The sequence below is a fragment of the Columba livia genome, chromosome 2 (genome assembly GCF_036013475.1).
Source record: "Columba livia isolate bColLiv1 breed racing homer chromosome 2, bColLiv1.pat.W.v2, whole genome shotgun sequence".
In the NCBI taxonomy this organism is placed as follows: domain Eukaryota; kingdom Metazoa; phylum Chordata; class Aves; order Columbiformes; family Columbidae; genus Columba; species Columba livia.
This window is the reverse complement of record NC_088603.1, coordinates 140,421,219-140,444,431: the sequence shown is the minus strand read 5'-3', so window position 1 is coordinate 140,444,431 and position 23,213 is coordinate 140,421,219. Positions and strand designations below refer to the sequence as shown.

The 23,213-nt window shown below is 45.9% G+C and overlaps 1 protein-coding gene across 2 annotated transcripts; it reads left to right on the top strand.

The window, feature by feature from the left end:
- Positions 1-15,765: 15,765 nt before the first annotated feature.
- ZNF706 (zinc finger protein 706) lies at positions 15,766-22,962 on the top strand. Of its 2 annotated transcripts, none has more exons than XM_065054128.1 (4): positions 15,766-15,926; positions 18,937-19,073; positions 20,235-20,342; positions 20,955-22,962. In XM_065054128.1, the coding sequence occupies exons 2-3, from the start codon at positions 18,939-18,941 to the stop codon at positions 20,328-20,330; spliced, it is 231 nt and encodes a 76-aa protein (XP_064910200.1). In that variant the 5' UTR covers positions 15,766-15,926; positions 18,937-18,938; the 3' UTR covers positions 20,331-20,342; positions 20,955-22,962. The 2 variants fall into 2 exon arrangements, with proteins under 2 accessions (XP_064910200.1, XP_064910201.1); XM_065054129.1 differs by having other exon boundaries at positions 15,804-15,936.
- Positions 22,963-23,213: the final 251 nt, after the last annotated feature.

Below are 23,213 nucleotides of genomic sequence, written 5' to 3'. Positions count from 1 at the left end.
CAGCCTGGCGCAGCATGAGCTGGAGTGCGAGGAGAGCTGAGCCCCACTGCTGCTCCCACACAGTGACCTGGTGATGAGATGGCAACATCATCTCTGGCACCGCCAACCAACCTGCGTAACATGGCAGAGCCAAGCCCCATGGGGTTGTGCTAAAGGAAGGCTGCATTCAGGCAAGAAGAGCAAATAACACATCAGGTCAAAAACTTCTGCTAGGCGGATGCAAAGCAGCACAGGCCGAACCTCCAGACTGAATTGGCAGAGCGTGTTACGCTGAGCCGCATTTATTAGTAGCCTAAAGAGAAACAGCATCAGCATGGATGAGCTCTCTTTGAATCAAGTCTCCCCAGAGAGACCTGCAGGTGCATCAGCCCTTTCTGCAGGCATCGCACCAGCTTCCAGCTCTGGCTCCAGCTCGTTGTGTTGGTCTTCTCCCATGCGGATGTCAGGCACACCGGGAAGGCACATTCTCAGGGGCTGAGGAGGGTGGAGGGGTCACCCAGGCTCATGGTCCGAAGATGTGTTGGGCAGTAAAGCTGAATGCTCTTTTGGAAACTCTTCTGTTCTGGGCCACACCACTTCCTGAGGGGACAGGGGAAACGGGTCACCAGGAGGTGCTAGCAGTGACTCCTCACGTGTCTGCAGGGAATGTTTACACTGGGATGTGTTTCTGAAGTCGTGATTATGTCTGTTCTCTGAGCTTTATATAGTCACTTCTGTGACTTTCACTTAGTGAAAGCAAATCAAAAGTGTGTGCCTGACTCAACTTGCAAAGCATAATTTTTAACATTTATTTTGATTTAACATAGTTGTTCTATTGGTTCTATTGGTTCTATTTAGTCCAAAACGATTCAAAGTTTCTTGGTTACCTAAAGAACAAGAAAAAAGAAGAGCAGCCAGCCCTCTCCCAGCACTGCAGGAAGGGAAATAGCTCTTGGCTCTCCCTGCCAACCTGTCATCTTCCCAGTGCAGGACCACGCACTGCTGCATGGTTGGGTTCAGTCTTACCAGAAGAGTATCAGGTTATGAGACTCCACATTTTTGTGCTGAAAACTGCACCACTCTTGGAAAAAAAACAAAACAAAACAAAACAAAACTCTTTTTTTAGTGTTTATCCTATCTTTTGTTGTGCTATACTATCAGCAATGTTTTCTTGAGCCATATCTCGTTGAACGTATCTAACCTGCAATAGCTAGTGCCAATGCCTATATATTTAATGCAAAGAGAAACAAAAAACTTTCTTATAAAGAGGTCCAGTTTGGAATCTGCTTTTAGCCGTATAACCTATGCACCTTCCCTTCTTCCATCTTGCTCGGGTTTAGCTCAGCTCAGGTCTGAGGTGGTGGCAGGGCCGTGTGGTCTGGGTAGCCACAAGCAGATGCTCTTTCTTTGCCTCAGGGAAGCTGCCTGTGACAGGGAGCCTGATCCTGTCTCTCCTCCCCCTTTCCTTTCTTCTGCCCTTGTACGGCTATAGCCTTTCTCACAGCAGTGTTTCCTCCTTCCCTTCGAGAACACAGGGATGTGCGATATCAGAAGCTGGCCCACAAGGGCAGCGGCTGAGATAACGTCTGAGCCAGCTGTGGAGGTTTAAGGCTGTGGAGGTTTAGGGCTGAGCTTCCAGAGCATATGAGCACTGTGCAGAGGGAAGCTGGCATCTTTTCCTCCAGTGGTGCTTTTACTGTTTAATTTGCATCTCTGCTTTAGGCTAAGAGGCAAAATTTTCTGTAAAAAGAAGACAGCTCAGCGGTAGCCTTCTCAGGGTGAAGGGGCCAGTGGCCAAAAACATTTGAGTACAGGCTTTTGCTTGGTATCCCAGAAGAAGACAGTAGTTCTTTTTTTTTTTTCAGGCCTCAGCCAAACTTTAAAACAAACAAACAACCCCAGTAATAATAGAGGTGAGTCTCTCATCTGCTGCAATAACAAGGATAAACCACTCAGGATGTCACTGCTGCTCTGAGAGGTGCCTCTGGTTACAACAGCTCTGACACAGGGAGGGGAAACTCCTCTTGCAAGTGTCAGGACATGCCCAGCAGTGACGATGAGTAATGTTTCCTGTTATCATGGGATCTTTCATTAAATATGGCAGGAAAAGAGTGTGTGTCATGCTAGAAAACCCATCCGTGCTCCGTGTGCTGAAGCTGCAGCCCGCAAGGTGGCAGAAGGCAGCGGGTGTCATTGCAGGCTCAGCCTGTGCCACCTGAGCTGCTCTTTATCACTGGTATGTCGGATTTTGAAAAGGAAGACAAAATAAAAACCAACTGAAGAACAGAAGCATGTTTAACTTTCATGTAAAAACTTTCCTGAGGAGAGGAGGATAAGCTACTAAAAGGGTTATTTATATACATTAAAAACAATCAAGAGATGTGCAGAAAAAAAGTGCATTCTTAGCTCCCTTTTAGCACTATGTATTTCAAAGAGGTAAGGGAAATAATAGCAATGGCCAGGAATTATTTTATGCCTCCTTGTGAAGTCATGACTGCCAAGAAGATGCCCACAGGCAGCTCTTTTGCAATACAAATTGGGACTTTATCAAACCAGATCCCCACCTAAGCCCAGCTGGCCTGTATGTTTATTGACTTATTTATTGAACAGATTTATGTTTGGTGGTAATTAGTTTAAAAAATTGAGCTTGTTCAGCTCTTCAGTTTAATGCATATTAATATCCTGGAGGAAGGCAATACATGAATTTATTCAGGAATCAGCAATCTCAAGCTCCAAGAAAGCTGGGTCCTAGTGAAGCTTCTAGGGGAATCCCACCACACAACTGGCCCACGCAGACCACAGTTCTGTGCTTCCTTCTTTAGAGAAGACTCGGTGGTAGCATTACTGACTGGCATCCCCTACAGCCATGTGCTTGGCAGATTTGCTTCCTGGCAGAGCTGTGCCTCAAGTAGAAGGGTCCTACATTTATGTTAAACTTTCAGATGTATCTTTACTGGACTCCCAGCATGTCCTGCCTCCACTGGGATTGTCTGCTGAAGGAAAGGAAGCTCATGCAAACACCCAGTCTCATCCTATATTGCAAAGGACTTTTAAACCACAGCTGCAAGACACAACTCTGCCCAGAGTAGCAAGTTGTTAGTTTATAGGGAAAACACCACAGAAAACAGAAGAATAATCTGCTTAATTCTCCCACTTGGCAGGGGGAGGGAGATCAACATGAGCTCGTCTCACCTCAGACAGCAGAGAACCCCTGCAAAAGACCCTCTGTGTGTCTTCTGTGCAGCCCTGTGTGTGCCCCAAAGGGCAGGCTGCAATGAGAGCTCACGCTGTTGGACCCAGCCACAAAGCACAAAGTCTGAGGAAACACGCTTTCTTCCAGTCTGCCCCTCACTCCTGCACACGCTGCTGCTGGGTGGGGGACACGTGTCATTTCCCAGATAAAAGTGAGGTCAAGCTTAGACTGTTGTTATGGTAGATCTTAATTAGACTGCCTGTAGACTACGTACCTTCCTTGCCACCGCTGCTCTGAGGAACAAGGTTCACTGGCCACCATTCGAGGAGTTTTGCTGGCCGGGTAGCTGAGCTGCCTCTGCTCTGGTACCCCTGGACACAGCGCCCACAGCACTCAGTGCCCACCAGCTCGCCCTGCAGTGCCAGCCCTGCTCACACAGCCTGCACAAAGCACCTGAGGAAGGGCTCCCTTTTGCTATGAGGCTATTGTGTTATTTCTGCTCTGTGTTCCCTTCATTAACTTGAATCTCCATAAAGCTCCCCCACCACTTCCTCAGGAACCTGTGGTGCATCTCGTAAATCCAGCACAAGCACGAAGCACCTGCCACTGGGAAATCTTTCTGCTCTGGTGCTCGCTGGGTACTGACTTTGGCTGTCCAGCCTTTGGAAACCATAAGTCCTTCCTAGTGGGACCAACCTGGTACTTTTCTATCACTACAGAGCTTAGTACTCTTACAGCACCACTGTGTAATTAACATTGTCGTCATTTGCTGGTGATTCTCATTTGTTTCTCTTGTGCTGCAGTTTCGGGCTAATGCAGATATCCCCAGAAAAAAGATGATTGCAAGGTCATTCGCACCCAATAATTTATTTGGATATAGTGCCAGTGCTCTTAGTTATAATAAAAAGCCTTACCCCCAAAAGTTAAAAAGCAGTTGAGAAGCACAGCTAATCCATGTTTTCCCATGGATTGATAGTTAGATTCTGTGGTGTCCAGAAAGACACAAACTCCCACACAAATTTGTGTAGGTGGGATGCAATGTCTTTTCCGTGTGGATTCTGTAGTGTCTGAGAGCAAAACCCGCACTGCGGCTTGCAGGGCCCGGGGAGGATGCTCTGTGCACGGATGGCTGCCTCTGCTGATTAACTGCTCCCGCAGATTTTGACTGAAATCAGCCAACGGGCCCAAAAGTGCTAGTGGGACAGACTGAATGATTGCATAAGCCTCCTTTCCATGGGAAAACGCTCCAGAAGAATACATGGTCAGACCAGCTGTGTGCATGTCGCTAACTGCACTCTGAGTAAGCCAATTTACCTCAACCAGTCTGGTCCTGTCAACAAAATGTAACTGCTAATATAGGAGACGTGCCAGTAAAGCCTAAGCAGCTCTGATAACATTGTGCATGGAACAGAAAGGTTAAGATAAAGTCAGTGGAAAGAATTTAAAGCTGAGCGAGATCTGAGGCTTAAGCAGAGCCCTGGTGTAGCTGGGAGCCCTGCGCTCAGCCCAGCTCTCCCATTTCTGCAGCAGAGATACCCCCAGCACTCATAAGGCTCCGCCTGAGGAGAGACTGCTGGGGACAGATCTCAGGGTCCTATGCTCCTCCTGAAGAGAAAGCCCTTAACAATGCAGTCATCATCTTAACTGCTGCCTATGCCTGATGGCAACAGGAAAGAAATTGGAGCTACTTCTGAGTTAGCGAGCTTGCACGAGCTGGGCCAGCATACTGCAGAGGCAACACCAGTGGATGTTGTGCTAGAAATAAATTGGACTCTATAGCTTGAACAGATGCCAAGGAGCAAGTTTGATCTCCAAAACAGCCGCTAACAGACCATGAAGAGAAATTGGCAGAAAAATGCAGCGATACGTCCTGCGGATGAAGAGCTTGGGGCTGGGTACTGCATTCTCATACTGTGTCTGAGCTGCAAATGAACAACTGCACCTCTTCTTAACTCACTTGTGGGCCTTCTGGAAAGAGCCAAACAGTGGCAGCAGCATTCATGCCAGCAGAGGTGGGCTTGATTTCTCGCAGTATTTCTGGATCATACATAAGACTTCATTAAATAGAGGGCAGAATCAGAGAGGAGGCCAAGTACAGCTATTGTCTGAGCATTTGCCATGCACCCAATGTTAATGGAGCCATGCACGTCAGTGCCAGCAAACAGTGCAGCCCATAGTCTTACATAGGATTAGCTCTTGGGATGCCTTGCAAGCAAATCAAAGTTCAGAAATTCTTAGTCCCACCTTCCTTAGATGTTAAGGAATAATGTTATTCATAGCTGACATTCTCTGTCGTGATACTACTCCTGTCCTTATTCAGAGACAGGCTGGTGAAGGCCCCACTGTGACATGTGCCATTTGATTGCCGTGAGCCCCTTTCAAAGCCAGCGACTGAAGGGTAGAAGTGAAGTTACTGGAGAGCAGCATCAGAGTTTAACTTCTCTGTGCTCTGCCGTGTCTCCGGTAGAGACTTTCATAGCAGGCTGAAACACTTTTATTAACACCAGGCTTGTCCCATCTGGACTCAGCCCTTTCTTTGAAGAATGGATACTGGATACTTTTTGAGGATTACCGGTATTGTGCTGGATATCGTTGCTGTAGTTTTTCTGTCACAGCCCAATGGAACAGCTGTTTCCCCCTTGGGGCCTAAGTAAAAGGATCCTGAGGCCTTTCCTAGACATCAGCTGATCAGCAGGGTCATTACTAGACTGTGCCAGGGCAAGTAATTGCTACATTCTTCATTCTCCATTATCTTCATTCTTCATTCTCCATTGCTACAATCTTCCTCATCACAAGCAGAATAAGAGCTGCAGGCACTTGGGAGCAACCAGGCTTTCAGCTGCGTGATCAGGTTGGTTCATCATTTCTGCTCCAGTAAATCTCACCTAAAATTCTTCAGGATTCACTAAGGTTAAATGAGACACAACATGCAAGTTTGCTTGCTGCTTCCATATTCTCTTGCCATTGTGCTTTGTCCTAACTGCTAAACCAAAATACTTTGCACTGAGGAAGTTGTTTGCTGAAGTGATCGCAGGTTTCCACAGCCACAACGCCTTTGCCCAGGGCTGGATGCTGATGTGTCAGGGTCTCTGTGTGTTGTGCAGCATGTCCCAGAAAGAGTACAGCCACATCTAATGCCACCTCTGAGATTTAAGAGTGTAGGTGTCCCATCATGAGACAGCTGAGGGCAAGAGATCCAGCATCTGAAGCTGGTGCACTCCACAGGATTATAAAAAAACAGAGGTGAGTAGTGAGCCTGCCAGTTGTGCACTTCACTGATTCTTCAGTGTTGTCATGTAATTCTCCCTAATAGCCCTGAACAAATTCATAGAGATTTGACCAAAGCCTTTTCCCTTGCCTGGGCTGTGGTAAGCACAAGGGTGGTTCCTTCCATCTCCTCCTCCTCTTTCCCAAAACATTCCCTGCCTTCTTTGCAGGCAGATGTGGTAAAAAGCCACCTCCAGTGCTGAGCCAGCAAAGCTGTACATTCTTCCCCTTGTCATCACTGTTTGCCCAAGCATCTCACCCAGCGCCTCTCTGAGCAATGACAGCCACAGGCTCTCAAGCTGCGTAGAGCACGAAGGTCATTTCCTGACCCAGGCCAAGGTCTAATTAGTGGAGTTATGAGCTGCAGTGCCTGTGAGGAGAGTTAGTGAGGCTCTGTGCTGGCACAGGGCTGCGGGGCCAGAGCGCTCTGCTCTGCACTGGTGCGGCCTCACCTGGAGCACTGTGTTGCAGGTCTGGACGCCACAGGATAAAAAGGATATAAAGCTACTGAAGAGTGTCCAGAAGAGGGCTACCAAGTTGGTGAAGGGTTTGGAGGGGAAGCCATATGAGGAATGGCTAAAGTCACTTGGTTTGTTCTGCCTGGAGGTGACTGAGGGGAGACATCACAGCTACAGCTTCCTCACAAGGGGAGGAGGGGCAGGCGCTGATCTCTTCTTTTTTGTGACCAATGACAGAACCCAAGGGAAAGGCAGGGAGATGTGGCAGGGGAGGCTTAGGCTGGACATTAGGAAAAGGTTCTTCACCCAGAGGGTGCTGGAGCACTGGAACAGGCTCCCCAGGGATGTGTCACAGCCCCAAGCCTGACAGTGTTCAAGAAGAGACTGGACAACACCCTCAGAGACATGGTGTGAACTGTGGGGTTGTCACATGCAGGGACAGGAGTTGGACTCGACGATCCTTGTGGGTCCCTTCCAACTCAGGACATTCTATGATTCCATGATGAGGAAGAAGGGATTTGAGCTTCAGAGTAGCTACATCAACCTGAACCCTTCCATCAGTCTGTTTTACATGCACAGCTGCAGACTTCCAAGTCAAAGGTGGTGTCGGGTTATGTGGTTAATGAACATCAGGCTTTGCTGTTTTCTTCATGGAAGCTGCCTGCCATGTGGAAAGGGACATCGAGAGAAAGATCTGAGGAAGATCCTCAGGACTTTTGGGCACACAGTAAAAGTCAGGACAGTAGCTCCAACAGGACTGCAGGCCATCATGGAGACCTGGACCTGGTCACACTGGGGGGCAGGTTGAGTCTGCAGTGTATGTACACCCAAGCCCTGCATGTCCACAGCTCAGTCGTAGGAAGCCAAGAGAGAAATACAGGTGTCCTGTTTGTACAGACTAATGGAAACCATGGGAACAGAGTGGGATCTGACTACACAAATTCTCAAAAAATAATTGTAAATGGGAAGCCATCCTCAGTGCCAGCCTTTTCACTAGTGTTGGTCCCACAAGGAACTGTTCTTAGCAAAGCACTATTCGATACTAGCTCAAGCTCTTTGGTTTATTGGAAAGAAAGGTAAAAAAAGGATCTGATCTTATGATGGAAAGATTTCTCTCAGCAAAGAGCTCTTTATAGTATCAGAGAAAAATATAGAAGCAACAAGCCTGGGAAATAATTTCCAGTCTAAATTTATCTTGCTTAAAGGTGCACATTTTAAAACTGGTAACAGGTGAAGTGCATGCAAGGGATCAGGCTGCACTGGCAACCTTTGGTTTGAGTTTTGCACAGTTGGAGTTGTTTGTTCTTGTGGATGCTGGGACACGAGACAGTGCCAGGAAGAGCCTGGGACAGCTGGTTTGGAGAAGGGTACACGTGGGAGTAGGAAGGCTCAGGTGTGGGATGGTAAGGAGTTGTTGCAGTCTTGGTTTGCAGATGGTGAGGGAGTGCAGCAGGCAGGTCTGAAAGCTCTGTGCCTGTCTAAGCATGGACAAGATCAGGCCTTTGTTTTTTAACATGGTCTTTGTGTCCATGGAAGCATTGTAAAGGACACTTCCCCACTGGGACAGACACGCAAATCTCCAGCACCAGGCATTTCCACTTCACTTCATTATAATTTTTTTAGCCAAGTCGCAAAGCACAACTTTTCAAATTAGCTTTACACACCAGTAGTCAGATTGAAATGAGTAAATTTTCTTTTTAATTGGGTAGTTTAAACAAGAGCTTCAAATTTTTCTAGCCTAGTAAATACTAATGTGCAAAATCTCTACCTAATTCTTGCTCTACCTAGTTCTTGCTTCTTTTCAGCTCTTCGGCCTTCATTTAACTGTTATTTTGTGTTGCCTGACTACAGATGTGCAGTGCGTGCTTTCACAGAAGCATAATTCATCCTCCCTGGTTTTCTTCTACAGTTTCCAAGCAAAAGCCAGGCTAAAGGACAGAGTGAAAAAGCAGCCCTCTGCCTGTGCTGCTCAGATACCAGCCATATAGCAGGAAAAAGGATATCCGTTCCTCCATCCCGTGGCAGTCTGTCTTACGACTAAATTCATGAGCATCTACTGGGACATGACTGTGGGCTTTGGATACCCACAGTACCTCAGCTGCAGGAATTCTGATAATCAGCACATACGTTTTACCTCACTGCCCTGCAAGTAATGTCTTCTACCTCCGTGTAGCTGCCGTCTTTTGGCACTGCCAGCTGCTTCCAGGAATGTGTTTTCTGTTTGTTTCCGCATCCCATAGCACATCGCTCTGCTGTGACACCCTGGGATCTTTTGCAGAAAGCAATGGGATCCAGTGACCTGGTGCAAACCAAATCATTCCCCTGATTTCTCTTGCCAGGCCCTATTTATCCAGCAGTGTTTGTGAGCTAGGCTTTACTATGTTCAAAGCGCTGTCAGCAGCTGGCAGGGAACACTGGCGATCAGAGCAATCCTCACAGCTCAGTTTGCAGCAGGCTCTTTGGATTCCTGCCTTTAAGTAATGCAGTGACTTCAGAGTGAGCATAACAGGGCATCTGCAAAGGAAAAAGTTGGTTGAAATCCAGCAGATGTTTCTCACTGATCTCTTCCTGAAGCAGCAGACTGCTGGGGCTGAGCCAGCACTGCAGACCTGAGAAAACCGGCAGCATGTGTGTGGCACTCTGGGATGTCCAAGGCTGCCTTTCTTCCACAGGGAACATCCTGCAGCTGCAGAGCCCTTTCCTGTGTACTGACTCTCTGCGCTCCTTCTGCGATGTGTCATTCTGGGATGCGCCCTTGGCCTCTGCTTCCTTGCCCTGCATGATTTCGCATGCTATTTGGGCAGCAGAAAGAGCTTCCCACCCTGGCCTTCGCAGTTCCAGAACAGCAATGCAATCTGCACGTGGACTACTGAAAGACAGGTGGAGAGGCTGTCTGTGGATAAGAAGTAACTGCCCTATCTGCAAGGTACAATAAGCAGCTACCGAAATATTTGCTAGTGCGAGGGTGGAGCCTGCAGGTGGGCTGCAGAAGGAAGAAAGCAGAGCTGGTGGATGATCTGAGCCACCTCAACACAGAGGCATCTCTGGGATGTGCAGCCCCTCAGAAGCGCAGACAGAGGGATGTATTGTCCTCCTTGAGGCCAGAGGCAAGTTGTGAACAATGTGCTTGTGTCATGCATACATGACATAGTGCAAGGATTTTTTTCATGCTTCATACCTATATTTAAGTGTATTGGTGGGCAGGAGGGAAATCTTGGTATTCTGAGTTAATTAAAAATGTACAGCTATACAGGTTTTCATGATAAGGCAGGGACTTGAACACGTATGAGACTCAAAAGCATGAATGGAGGGCAAACACAAAAAAGGAATGAATGTATCAGATTAACTGGAATGCATTTAAAAATAGTAACAGAACGTAATGCTGTGCAAAGCTAAAATCTATTTTAAACTGTTTATATAGAACGGAAGTGAACGTTCTTAAGGTCTCCAGTTTGTCTATGTGGGCTGGACAAAAAAGTTGTGACATGCTGAGAAAGGCATTTGCACCTCGTTGTTTTAGCAAAAGTCACATTCAACAATATGGATTTAAAAGAGAAGAGACTGCAAAATACTTAGAGGTCACAAGGCAATCTTTGCCCATGCTCTCTAGGAGATGCATAAGCCTTGCCAACCTTTGAGAAACTGCATCTCCAAGCTTCTGACTTCCTCCATCTCTGTCATTCTTCAGGAGCCTTTTCTTCAAGTTTCTCTTTTTTTGTCTATCAGAGGACGTGGGCAGCTCATCCTCCCTTGAACATTTTTTTGCCCTTCCAATGGAAGGGAATGTTCACTAAAGCAGCTCTGTCAATACTTGCCATAAACAGTCAGGAGCTATAGGAGGAAAAAATGACAGTTGTAGTCTCTGTGCCACCAAAAGCAAACTAACATGACAACACAACCTACCATCGGCTTTGGGACACCCTCCCCCGGCTTTGTCCTAATTTAAGGTTTGGTGGCAAAAGTATTTCCATAGGCTGTATCATTGCACGGGATTGTGGGCCTGTGGTAGGGGTGAGGTAGAAGTGACTGTTGTATCCACTTTTGGAAAAGGCTAACAGACGAATGGGCACATGGCAGGCTGCCAGCTCACTGGGGGTGTGGAAGAAGAGGGGACTGTCCCATTAGGAGGGATAATGTCGCTCTTGTTTATGTACTGATGAAAGTGTCATTATGGTGAGCAGCACAGGGAGGCTGGCAGTATGGTGGACATCATCGGAGGTTGTCCTTGTTCCGGAGGATGTCACCCAGTGGGTGTCCCTGGAACAAAGAGCCTGTTCAGAAAGGCAGCAGGCAAACCAGGAAGAGATGCTGCATTGCTGCTTAGAGGGAGGGTCCTTCAAAGCTAATGTGGAACTGGAAGAAATGGAAGGGTATCGCAAGCGTGAGGAGCCCTGCCAAGAGAGCTGCATTGCTATGCTGGCTTCCTTCCAAAACAGAGCACGGTTTTTGGCTTTCCTTTTCATTTTGTTCACTCTTCTTTTTTTCTTCCCCTTCTTTTTCCATTTTTAAACCTTGTGGATCAGCATGCTGTGCACTACAAAATACCAAATTCTACAGTAACATACAGAAAGAGGCATGCCATCATGTGCCTTAAAATCTTTTTCTGTGGTATGTAGGTATTGTGATTTGGTATCATCTCATACCAGTGCAGAGCTAAGAATCTATTGAATCCATGAACCAAATGCATGATTTATGATCTCACTCGTTTTTGTATTTGCCACAATATCAATACTGGGCAAGCCCATGAGATGCCAACCCCCCAGCTGCAAAAAAGTAGCGCACAGCAATCAGGGTCTGCTGAGGGACAGGAATTAATGTTGTGTCAGGGAGGCATGTGCTGGATTCATGAGAGCTGGAGCTGCAGTTGTGAAATATGCATTTACAGGGAAAAGAATGGTATGCCAGTGCATGGGTGAGGACGTACAAGTCTGTAAGGCAGAGGAAGGGTAAATAGCAAAACACTACTCTGCCAGGACCCTGAGCTCAGTTAAGTACTGTTACATGATATTTTCTGTCAAACAATAGTAACTGGAGAGGATTCCAGCCTGTCTGGGCTTCTGCCTGCAACCATGTCATATTGTCCATGAAATTCAGCAATACTGACTCTGATCTACCCTGGCATCAGCTTTGAATATCCTTTCAAAGGATATTGGCTTCAACGTCTGCTTCTTACAGCCCTTGACTGCAAAGCCAACCTCTTCTGCATTCTTGTCAATGTTGGTCTGCATCCACAAAATCTAGTGAGAAGATCTCTGTCACTTGCAGGGCCTGGGGCACGTTCCCTTCCCTTTCCTTCACTTGTTCAGACATGCCGAGGGGTCGTGGTGGGGCACCAAATAAAATCACTCCCTAGCCAGGCACACAATATCAGCACAAGTACCCTCTGCGAGTGAGTAGCAAAGGGCAGCGCCGGAATGCATGCCAGCGTTTCGCTGGTGAGATGGTGTTTCATCAATACAGCAAGGGGTCAATAGCGAGCAGGCAAGCAAAGGAGCAGGAGCATGGCTGGGACAGGCTGTAGCAGGACCTGGCAGGCAGACCGGAGTGCATTCACAAGGGAGATGCAGCCCCGCCCGTGCTGCTGTGAGCGAACCTGCTTTCGAAATGGGTTTAGTAACACGTCAAAATGTCAGCTGGTTCGCAGCAGCGAGTTGTGTTGGGGACACCAGTCACGCTGGGGTGAGGCAGCACAAACTGACTCGCAACAAGATTCAAGGGTCAACAACTTGCTGTTGAGCAGCACAAGTATTTTGCTCTAATGACAGAAATTGCACTTCTGTGCAGGCACAGAAAATAATGGAGGGGCTGGAAATAAGCATGAGAATAACAAACAGACAGGACTATATAAAAAAAAGCCCCACAATGACGCAAACAAACAACAAAAGCCACAGCCACCTAACAAGCAATCCTGCTTTACAGTATTGCGCTTTCCAGTTTCCTTCGCTGCCTTTCTCCCGACTAGACAGGCATTTTGCTTTTCGTGATGATGTTGTTCACCACATTCGTGCTTGACCTTAAATTGCAGCCTTGTTTCTCATCAATTGTCTCATTGTGAGAATAGAGCCTTTTTAAAAAAGAAAATATTGCACTATTTTTAGGGGCTCCATAAGAACTAAAATGCCTTATCCATACCCATATGGAGCTGTGTTTTCTATGTGTTTGGTGCCACTGCAGATTTCAATGAATTGTAACCACTGAAACATTCTTGTAAGGCTCAGCTTGGGGATAATAACAAACTCCTTGCATTTGGCCTGCCCTTAACTACTGAGAGGCATCCTTGATTTTCACTCTGTTTTAACAGAGAATTCTTGGTAATATCTGTGGGGTTTATGAGTTGGTTTGAAATTAGAAAACAACGATTAAACAAGAACCATGCAGAAAAATGCTGCTAGCAATTTATGCAACATTTCAGTCACAAGCTTGCATTTATTTTTCATTTTAACTTCTATTTTTACTTTCATTCACATACTCTGGCTTACTTCGCCTCACATGGGAGCAACACAAAGCAGAGGGAGTCCATAAACCAGATAAACTGCAATTACAACAGGCTCATTTTGTCAGAGCTATGCAAAACATCCAGCACATAGACCGGCCTTGCCACTCGACCAGCTCACCATATTCATCCTGTGTCTCTCTGCTAACCTGCAGACGTACATGGAAATATCCCCTTTGGTGCGATAAGTAAGTTTTATGCAGCAAATAAATTTTGAAAAATTATTTAGAGTGAGTGGAAATTTTTTCTTATTCTGTTCATGGTAGAAATCACAACTACAGGGACTCATATTCCTCTTTCACAGTGGGTTTTTATTTCCCAATGGTCTCTTTGGAAGCATCTAAACTGCAAAGCCATGATTTGGAAAATACAGGGACTGATGCTGTGAACAGGATCTACAGCACAAAGGGACCAAAGACAGAGCAGCCAGAGGGAAGGCCACGGTCCCCTGTCCTGCAAGGAGATCCTTTGTTCTCCCAAAAGCAGAAAGAGGTTTGGAGACCAGCCCGAGCTCAATGTGTATTCAAGAGATCTGCTTTATTTGAAATTCTTGTCCAGCCAGGTGTGTAGCAGCACCGCAGTATGGGGACATGACCCTTGAAAGCAGTCTCCAGTTCCAAATCTGAGGCCAGCAGTCTTCCTAAAATAGCATCAGCCAGGAAAGAGGCTACTGTTTCACTCAGCCATCTTCTCTCTGATCAAAGCTAAACCTCATTCTGAAAGCCACCTGCTTCCAAGCACGGAACCCAAAATGCCCACGCCTCCCCACCGTCCCACATGTACTTCCAGTATTTTTTATAGTTGCTTGTTTTCATGAAGTTTGGAGATTTTTGTTGTTGATTGCACTGCCCAGGTATAAGCATTTTCAGCACTGTCAGTTTAATGTGGAAGACATCATTCCAAAGAGGAATATTAGGAAAAATACAACTTCATTTGTTATCACAGGCTTATGTTTGACTGTCTTGGATGTTGTCACATCCAGACCTATTTCCAGTGACTTAAGTGTCCGAAATCTGCTACACAGCTCCCCTGTAACTGCTATCATGCTCTGGCCATGAGTCATAAAGATGGACCAAAATGTTCACTGTACTGCCTTGGGGATTTTTTTTTATTTGCTTTGCCTCTCAGATCAGAAGGAAACATCACAGTCACCAAGGCTCAGTCCCTGTAAAATCCCAAGCCAACACCTACTAATTCCTCTAATCATATTATGTTTGCTGTTTTGCCCCAGACATACAACTGTTCCAAGACTCCAGGCTTATTTTAAAACAGTGGCAGAATGTCATGTCTGAGCAAAGATACTGTTTCAGCTTCTCTTTTCCTAAGACGTGTGTAATCCGACAGTGCACAAACATTCAGCCTTCCTTTGGGATACATGAAGATTTGGTAGAAAATAAAAGTGCTCCTTTATCCATCTTTGCAAGGCCTGCCTCCATCTCTGTTCATGCAAGGTAGTACCTTTCAAATCACTTGCACTGTGAATACAGCCTGTACATGACTTCCTCTGCAGTCCTTGCCTTAAACACTAAAACAAGATGTAGCACACTTTCAACTTGAAATAAATTCTCCATCTCTCATCTCTGTTTCCTTCTGCTTTCAACTCATTTAACCCTTCTATGCTCTGTGCGGGCCTTCCACATGATCCGCCACCGGAGCAGGGCTTCATGCTCTCCGGGGTCCCTGCCTGGCCCCCTCTGCAGCCCCTCCCGAGCCATTTCTCCGGATCCCACTGGGGAGGAGCAGCGGCTATTTTTAGGCTGCATCTGTATGCTCAGCACAGCGGAATGTGGCGGAGCGCGGGGCCTGCCGGGAGGCGATGTTCTGCGGGAAGCGACAGCCGCAGCCCCCCAGGCTGCCCGCGGCGGCAGCTCCGCGCGGAGCTCCTGGGATCCACCCGCGGCCTCGCACGGCCCGGCTGGGCCACCACCCCCGGGACCCGGGCTGCAGGTCCTGCCCCTGCCTTAGCCACGGCGCGGTGATCTCGCACCGCAGCGCCGTCGCGTCCCTCGGCTTCTCCCGAGGTCTGTGCCAAACCCCGCACAGCGCTGGCCTTGGTGGGGTTTTGTCCCCAAGGGCCGCCCCTGCCCCCGGGCCGCGGCGCTGTGCCCGGGCCCAGCCCTGCCCCCGCCCGACCCCGGAGGACGGGGGACTCAGCGCCCCAGCCCCCGCGCTGCCCAGAGAGCCTTTGCCGCCGGGACCTGGCGCAGGAGCGGGCGGGACCGCGCTCCCCGGGATCTGTCCACAGCGCGCCCGCCGGAGCGGGAGCCCCGCCCAGCCCAGCCACGCCCCAGCCCCCGCGAGGTCAGCGCGGCCGCGCGCCCCTCGCTCCCCTCCCCCCGCCTTATGTAACGGGCGGGCGCCGCCATTGGCCGGCAGGGCTGGGCCGCGCGGGCGCCGAGGCGGGGCTGCGCATGCGCAGTGCCGGCGTCCCGTCCTGCTGCTCCTTCTCTCCTCTCGGGCAGGCGGCGGCGGCTGCTGCGGGGCCGCGCGGAGCCTTCCACCCGCTCGCAGGGCCCAGCCCGGACTCCCGGCCCGGGTGAGCGGAGGTGCCGGCCCTCGCGCGGCGGCGGGGGGAGGTGGGGTGTGCGGGGAGCGGGCCCGGCCGCGGCGCGGCGGAGCAGACCCGCCCGGGGGGAAGGGGCGGCCCGGCCCGGCGGCGAGGCGCGCTCCGCGCCCGGCCTGCTGGGGCTCCGCGCTGGGCCGCTTCCTTCCTCGGCCCCTTCCGCGGGCCACGTGGTGGGGCTGGCCGGCTACGGCCGCCCCCAACCCCGCCGCGGCCTGCTGGGGCGGCGGCCTCGCTCTGCCCCTGCGGCCGGGCCGGGGCTGCCCCGCAGAGCTGCCGGCGAAGGCCGCGCTCGCTGCTCCTCCGGCCCAGGCCCTTGGCCGCCTGGCCGGGAAAGCCCGAGCAGCGCAGGCGGCTGTTGTCGTCTGGAGGTGACAGCGGAGCAGCTGTCGGTGTCCAGTGTGGGGACTCGAAACTCCCGACTCGGGTTCTCGTTACTTATAGGGAAACTACCGTGTGTGAGGCGTTAACGTAACGCAGGCTTCAGCCTCGCTGCCCTGCAGGGCCTGTGCTGCTGCCATTATAATTTGGCAGCAAATTTGTCAGTGTTATTAGGCTTCCTGTGTGCTCCTGCATTTTTATTCGATTTCAAAACAGCAGGCCTGTTTACTGGGCTCTCTGAGGGTGTGCCTGATAAGTAAAACAACACTAATCTGTGTTGTGTAACTGAAATACAGATTTAGCCTTCTAGTTAAACTCATCATTATTTTAAACGAACTCCTTGTTTTTGTCACTTTCTTGGTGTGTTGATTGTCCAAATAACCTTAATGAAGTATTATAAATATAATGGAGAATAACCAGTAGTTAAGTATTCACTCTGTGTTTCAACTGTATTCGTGTAATTTGCAGTATTTAAACTCTTGGATTTTTGGTCTTGGACATCATGTGGAGGTTGATATTTTTAAGCAGATGTTTTTGCTCGCGTTTTCTTGTTTGTCTTAAGTAAAACCAGCAGTTGCCAAATACACACAAGCTCAGTGTGATTGACTGTTGCAGTGTACTACTTAACAAGCTCTTGTCAAGAAACTAAAAATATGAAATGCAGAAACTTAATGAAAATCGTTCCTTTTTTATTACCTGAGTATTTTCTTTCAGGAACCCCCTGACTTCTGGAGGATTACTGTAATGCTAGTAAAATAAAATTGAAGTAAAACCTGAAGTTCCTTCTAGTGTATGCAAAGCTGTTGGCAAGGTTTTGTTTTGTTTTGTTTTTTTAATGGGAATTCAGTGTTCCTGTTGGCCCATGTGGTACGTAAGCAGTGTGAGTCCCTGGCTGGGATGTTACGGGGTAACTGTTGTAGCAAACAGTGAAACATAGACAGGTATTTTTAGTCTTATTGACATTCAATGCTGTATCTTGTGGAAGGTGTTGAATCTCATGTGTATTTCTGTATGCCTGTTAATAGGATTTGTGTTTTCTTGTGTTCAATTTTGTTAGCCATATGGACTCCTAAATTCTTTGGAGAAACTGAGAGGGGAAGAGGAGGGCGTGCTGAAGATGTAGGGTAATGCTTCTGCAAAGGGTTACATGGTGGTGTGACGTGCCATGGAACAACTTGACTGTGGCCTGAGAGGGGCCTCTCAACACTCAAGAGCTGCTTTGGGTCTCGGGGCCATTTTTTTGTTCCATGTTAAGCACCATGGTGCCACATATCCAGAAATTCTTGAAATACTAGTGAATTTCCAGATGTAGTTGATGTTTCATAGAAATTTTTTTTTCATAACAGTTTTAAGGACTTTTTGCGGATGTTTACTGGAGGTCAGTCTTTGTTTGGACAGGCCCTTCTCCCTCTTGCAGCAGAAGGCTGTCTGTCCTTGTGGGAAGGACTGCATGACAGACCTGTTGTAGCCACGTAGTGTCTCCTGATTATAAAACTTAAAGCAACTGCTTGGGTTGCATAGATGGGCAGTGACCAACTAGCCAACCTCCTGGCAACATTAGACTTTACTAGTCGTCTGAAGACACCAGCTTTGGCTGCCTGGTCTGTGTTTGTGTGGTGGACTTTTGCCTCTGTGAGAGCTGCACAACTGGACCATGTGTGTGGCCTGTGAGGGAGACAACAGCAGAAAGTGGGCTGCTGGGTTCTAGACCCATGCTCTGAAGCCTACTCTGTTGGTGTGCCCAGGTCCTGCCTGGTGTCTTGTCTGGGGCTGGGGTGCAAGCTGAATTGGGTGGCCTAGTGGGCTGCATGCAGGGGGAGTGTTGCAGTTCTAAATACACTAGTTTGCTGCCACCTGAAATGTGATTTTTGTACCTCATTTCTTTGGTGGTGGACCTTCTAATGGGATATGGCAATAGTGTTTGCCTCCTTTATGCTGCTGTATTATATAGAGTAATGGCTTCTGATGGGGTGAATTTTACTTCTTTTTAAGAAGCGTGTATGCATGTAAAGTCAGGTGAAAATCAAAAAGAATGGCTAGCTGTAAAAAAAATAAAAATAAAGCCCTTAAATAAAGAGGGTTGACCTATTGTTCTTGGCATTTCCACATCCAAAACAGCTCACAATCACGTACACCAGAAGACAGTAATACAGGTTGGGTAATACTTTAATTTGCCTTTTTTAGAACCCGTTTCATAAAGGTTGAGTCTTAAGCTTTAAAATAAAAGAACAACAGCAACAAAAAGAAACTTTACTGTACCTGTGGAAATGGATAATAAGTTTCTGTTAACTGGAAAGGAGACTTAAATTATTCTGACTGTTGAAAACACTTTTCAAAAGTAGACCTTGATGTTTTGTGGTGGAAGAAACCTTAGAATGACCTAATAATTCTGGTGTATATTTGAAGAAAAATTCTAAAACCAGAGAGTCTTTAGATGGTAAAGAGCAACTTGAACAGATGTCTGTGGTATATGAGTTATAGCAGTTGTGCGCCTTATGGACAGAGCACATGACTGTTTGATTCTCATGGTTATTGCTTCCAAGTCAGCTAGCAGCAGTAGTTTCTCACATCTGTAGACTAAATGTCTTCTTTTTGTTTGTAGATATGGCTCGTGGACAGCAGAAGATTCAGTCACAGCAGAAAAATGCCAAAAAGCAAGCTGAGCAAAAGAAGAAACAAGGGCATGATCAGAAGGCTGCAGCCAAGGCTGCCTTGATATATACCTGCACTGTCTGTAGGGTAAGAGGAACTGAAGACAAATTATTGTAGGAAGGTCTGTCTTCCAGCCTAGAGCAGAATTTTTAGAAGATTATATCGTGGAAATTGAAATACTTAAGTGGCTATTGAGCTTGTTGCTATAAGCATTTGCATCTGTTGTGTCACTTGCTTACAGGTTACTCAGCTGTACTGATAATTGAGATATGAGAAAATCTGAGAGGTCGTGTACAGATCTGATTTTGTTAGTTATCTTGCCTTTTGAATTGAGGGGTCTGCATGTGGTGTTAGTATGATGTATGAAACGTAAAAGGTGCAAGATCACTTTTTTCCTAAATGGAAACATCTTTTATTTGTGTAGGAATTGACCTGTCTTGGCATCACTGGTTATCAGTGTTAATGCAGAGAGGAAAAGTGGTGGTGCCAAAAGTTTTAGTGTAAATTTGATACGCAGTGGATTGTGACTTGACAAGAGAACAGAAATGTGAGCGCTAATCAGATTATACTTTCCTTCTGGCTGGTTTTCCTGAATGCCCTCATTTTGAAGCTGAAGGATAAACTTGCCATTTTCACTTAAATGGTCAGTCTCAGAATAGATTTGTCACTTTTGAGTGTCTTAAATAAGATTGCATCTTACTTAAGTCCTCGTAACGAGCTCCTCTTGTGAAATCAGGCTGTAGCAGCAATCACTTGGGCAGTTGGTGCCTGCAACTGTGTAGTAACAATGGTCTAAGATAGCTTGTGCCAAGTAGAGAATCAGTCTGTGCCATATTAGTCTTTGGCCTATTGATAAACAAAAGAAATGGCTTTCATGAAGATGTGATTCTGAAAAGGATAAATGTTTATCTTTTATGTATTGAAAAATAAAATGATAAGGAGGTACATTTTTCCTCCAAATAAGCATATGAAGTGTAAGATCTGCAAGGAGATTTCTAGCAAGAATACCAAAGTCATCAACATGCCAGAACTGTGGAACTAGTGCTTTAAAGCAGCTCCCTGAAAATCTGAGACTAAATATTATCTCTTAGTCTGCAGCTAAATTAATGGTTCTTCTGTCACTACAGCACTGTCATTGAGGAAACAATTTACTACAGGAAAAAGAAAAGAAAACATGGGGGGAGCAGATTTTGTAGTATCGCTTAACTGTTGTACTGTGCGTAAAGTTAAATGTCTCTCTTTAATCAGACGCAAATGCCGGATCCCAAGACCTTCAAACAGCACTTTGAAAGCAAGCATCCTAAGACTCCACTTCCTCCAGAATTGGCTGATGTTCAGGCGTAAAGTTGTCTACAGGTCACTACCTTAATTTTTAAATGATTGTTTGAGAAAGGTATATTATGAATCAGGGTTTGGTTTGGTTTTTATCATCAACAGCTGAGACTACTTACTTAATTTCCTTTAATATGAAAATTAGATATAGGTAAAATTTATATCCTTGAACTGTTACATAGGAGAAGCAAGGTAATAGCTATGTAGGTGAAATGGCTGTGGCATTTCACTGTGCGTTGAGGTTGTTTTGAAAGGATTTAATGTTATTTCAAATGGTCATCCTTAGAATCGTAGGAATATTTTGTTATTTAGTTCTTGCTTTGAAATGTTAGTTTTGCTTTGAACAAAATATATATAATAAATACAATCTGTTGCTACAAAACATGTAACGGAAACAGTTGTTTAGTGTATTTGCAACAATTTAGCCTTTTTGTTCCTGCAGCTATGCAAGTGAATGCAGATTTTTCTGCATTAACTGTAGAAGATATTTCCCAAAAGCCAGTTGTTAGGCTCTGACTGAACATGGTTATAATGAAGGGCTGAAATGAGGTAAAAAGTAGTATGGTGTTAAGTTCATGCAAAGGTAAACAGCATTGTGTAACTTCAGCTTAACTGAGTTATTCTTGTTTTTTATAGGTGAAATCGTGGCACCTATTGACTCTTCTACTGTCAGACCTTACATAACAAACCTGCAGCTGCTTTTCTAAAACTGTTGATCAGCAAAAATGAAGGGGCTACAGAAACATTCATATTTTTATGCTGTTCCCTCTTGGGCTTCATGCAGAGACAATTCTGTGTAAATGTACAGTTGTGCCCTATTTGGAAATCCTGAAAAATCAGTCCATACTTGTTATAAAAAATTTTTTACAATTGTAATTATATTGATGTTCATATTGTGTAAAATAACTCATTTAATAAAGTAGTACTTTGATTTTACAATATCACAGATTAAATCCTTGTAGAAGTTCTGTTTCAACTTTCTGCATTATCTGCCTTACAAGATAATAAAAAAAGACAAAGTGGAATTTTCCCCATCCTGCCAAAACATGAGCAGTATCATTCCACTGAAAGTAATGTACATTACAGTAAATTAATCTTAAGTGAAGAGGGAAGCAGCTCAGGATTACTCTTCAGTGTGCTGTCTGCTCAAGCCCAGTCACTAGTAGTTAAGTTTCTGGCTTGAGGCGCAGCAGATTCCCTAGAAGCTGCATGAAAATTGTGAGACTTCTACATTTTTGTCCTGTGTATTGGAGTCTAATACTGTGAGCCATTTTGAATGGGATTCCTTTACTGTGAGGGATGATGTTTCTTGAAGTCCTGCACTGGAGAGATTCATTTTAGCCTTTATATTGGGTAAATGGCTGAGGAAGCTGAGAAGTGGCAGGATTAAATGCTGGCTAGAAAAATGGTCTCAAATATTAGGTTAAAGCAACTCTGCTCTTAGTTGAAAAATTGATTTGGAAAGATTTTTTTGATGATATTTTGAGCAGTTGACCACACATGTCCCTCCTCAAATGCATCTGGTTATTTCAGTAGCAACTCTTTAAGAAATAGGCAGAATATCCAGCCACTAATAACCTTTCTTCACAACCAGCCTAAAATAAGCCTGTTGGAAAAGAGCCAAAGTAACTAAAATAATACGGCTACTTTAGAAATCGGATGTGATTAAAGTTTCATTCATGCAATTAAAAAAAAAAAAGCTGGATAATAACTCTTTGGCCAAGAACATTTGAGCAGCTAAATGTAATTACCCTTAAAAGTGTTCTGGGCTCAGTTCTAACTCCTGATATGCAGCACAGAAGTAGTGGAGAGACATCCGAATTGTGCTAAAAGGTCTGCTATCCAAAATCACATCTTTGGCATTTGGAGGGAGCTTATTTAAGAGCTTTAGTTTTGACCTTGCAGTAAGAAGCAATACTATAATTGCTGTGATTTACTGAGGTTACAACGGATGTAAAAACTCTGGCAGGCAAAGTAACCATTGCTACGCAGCAGGACTGTATATCTGACCTTCAAATGGCTTCCTAAAATCTAGGACCATAGTCTCAAAGACTCATTCACTTAAAAGAATGCACTTGGTATTTTATTATATAAAGTCAAAGCCTTTGTCTTTGTCCACTCATTTGCTCTTTATTGAACTACTTCTGTGAGATTAGCTTCCTGTCCTCTTTGCTGTGACAGTTACCTCTGTACATACTTTGGCATAGACTTTCTCTGTATTATAGTCACTCCAGGATAACCTGTGTACCACTTAACTTTTATAGACAATGTTGTTCCCTGAGAGTAATCCACTACTGCACTTGTACACCTGACATCAGAATGTAATGCTTCATTTGTTTTTCTTTAATGTTATCAATACATATTTCCTGACAAACTAGCTTCTGCAAGGCAAGAAATCTGCTCTCGACTTGTGTGCTGTGTGGCGGAGAGATACGTTAATGTTCTGATGCCATAGTTTGTCTAAAAATAGGTTGAGTGCAAATGGATAAAGATGTTAGTTGCACTGATTAGTAATTGGTAATCTGGCTTTACTTTGGAAAATGTTCTGGGATGTATCCCTGTAGCTTGGTCTTGAAGGGAAGTATATGTTCTATTCCTTCAATTCAGATTGTGTAGCATTAAATAAAAATATTTTGTTTCATAAGCAATCTCTCTTAATGAGCACTGAAGAGCTGGGAAACTGCATCATTAGTGGGATGTTTAACTTCAGGCAGAATTGTATTTTCAAAACTTTACAATGCTTGAGTTGAAAATACCATATGAAATTCTGGAGGTTTTTGTATATTAGAAGGCTGGGGTGATCATCAGTTCAATAAGATCCCTAGCAGCAGTAGCTGCAGTCTCAGTTAAAGAAATTAATGAAAGCTGGATTGTTACAAAGGGTTTATAAGTATA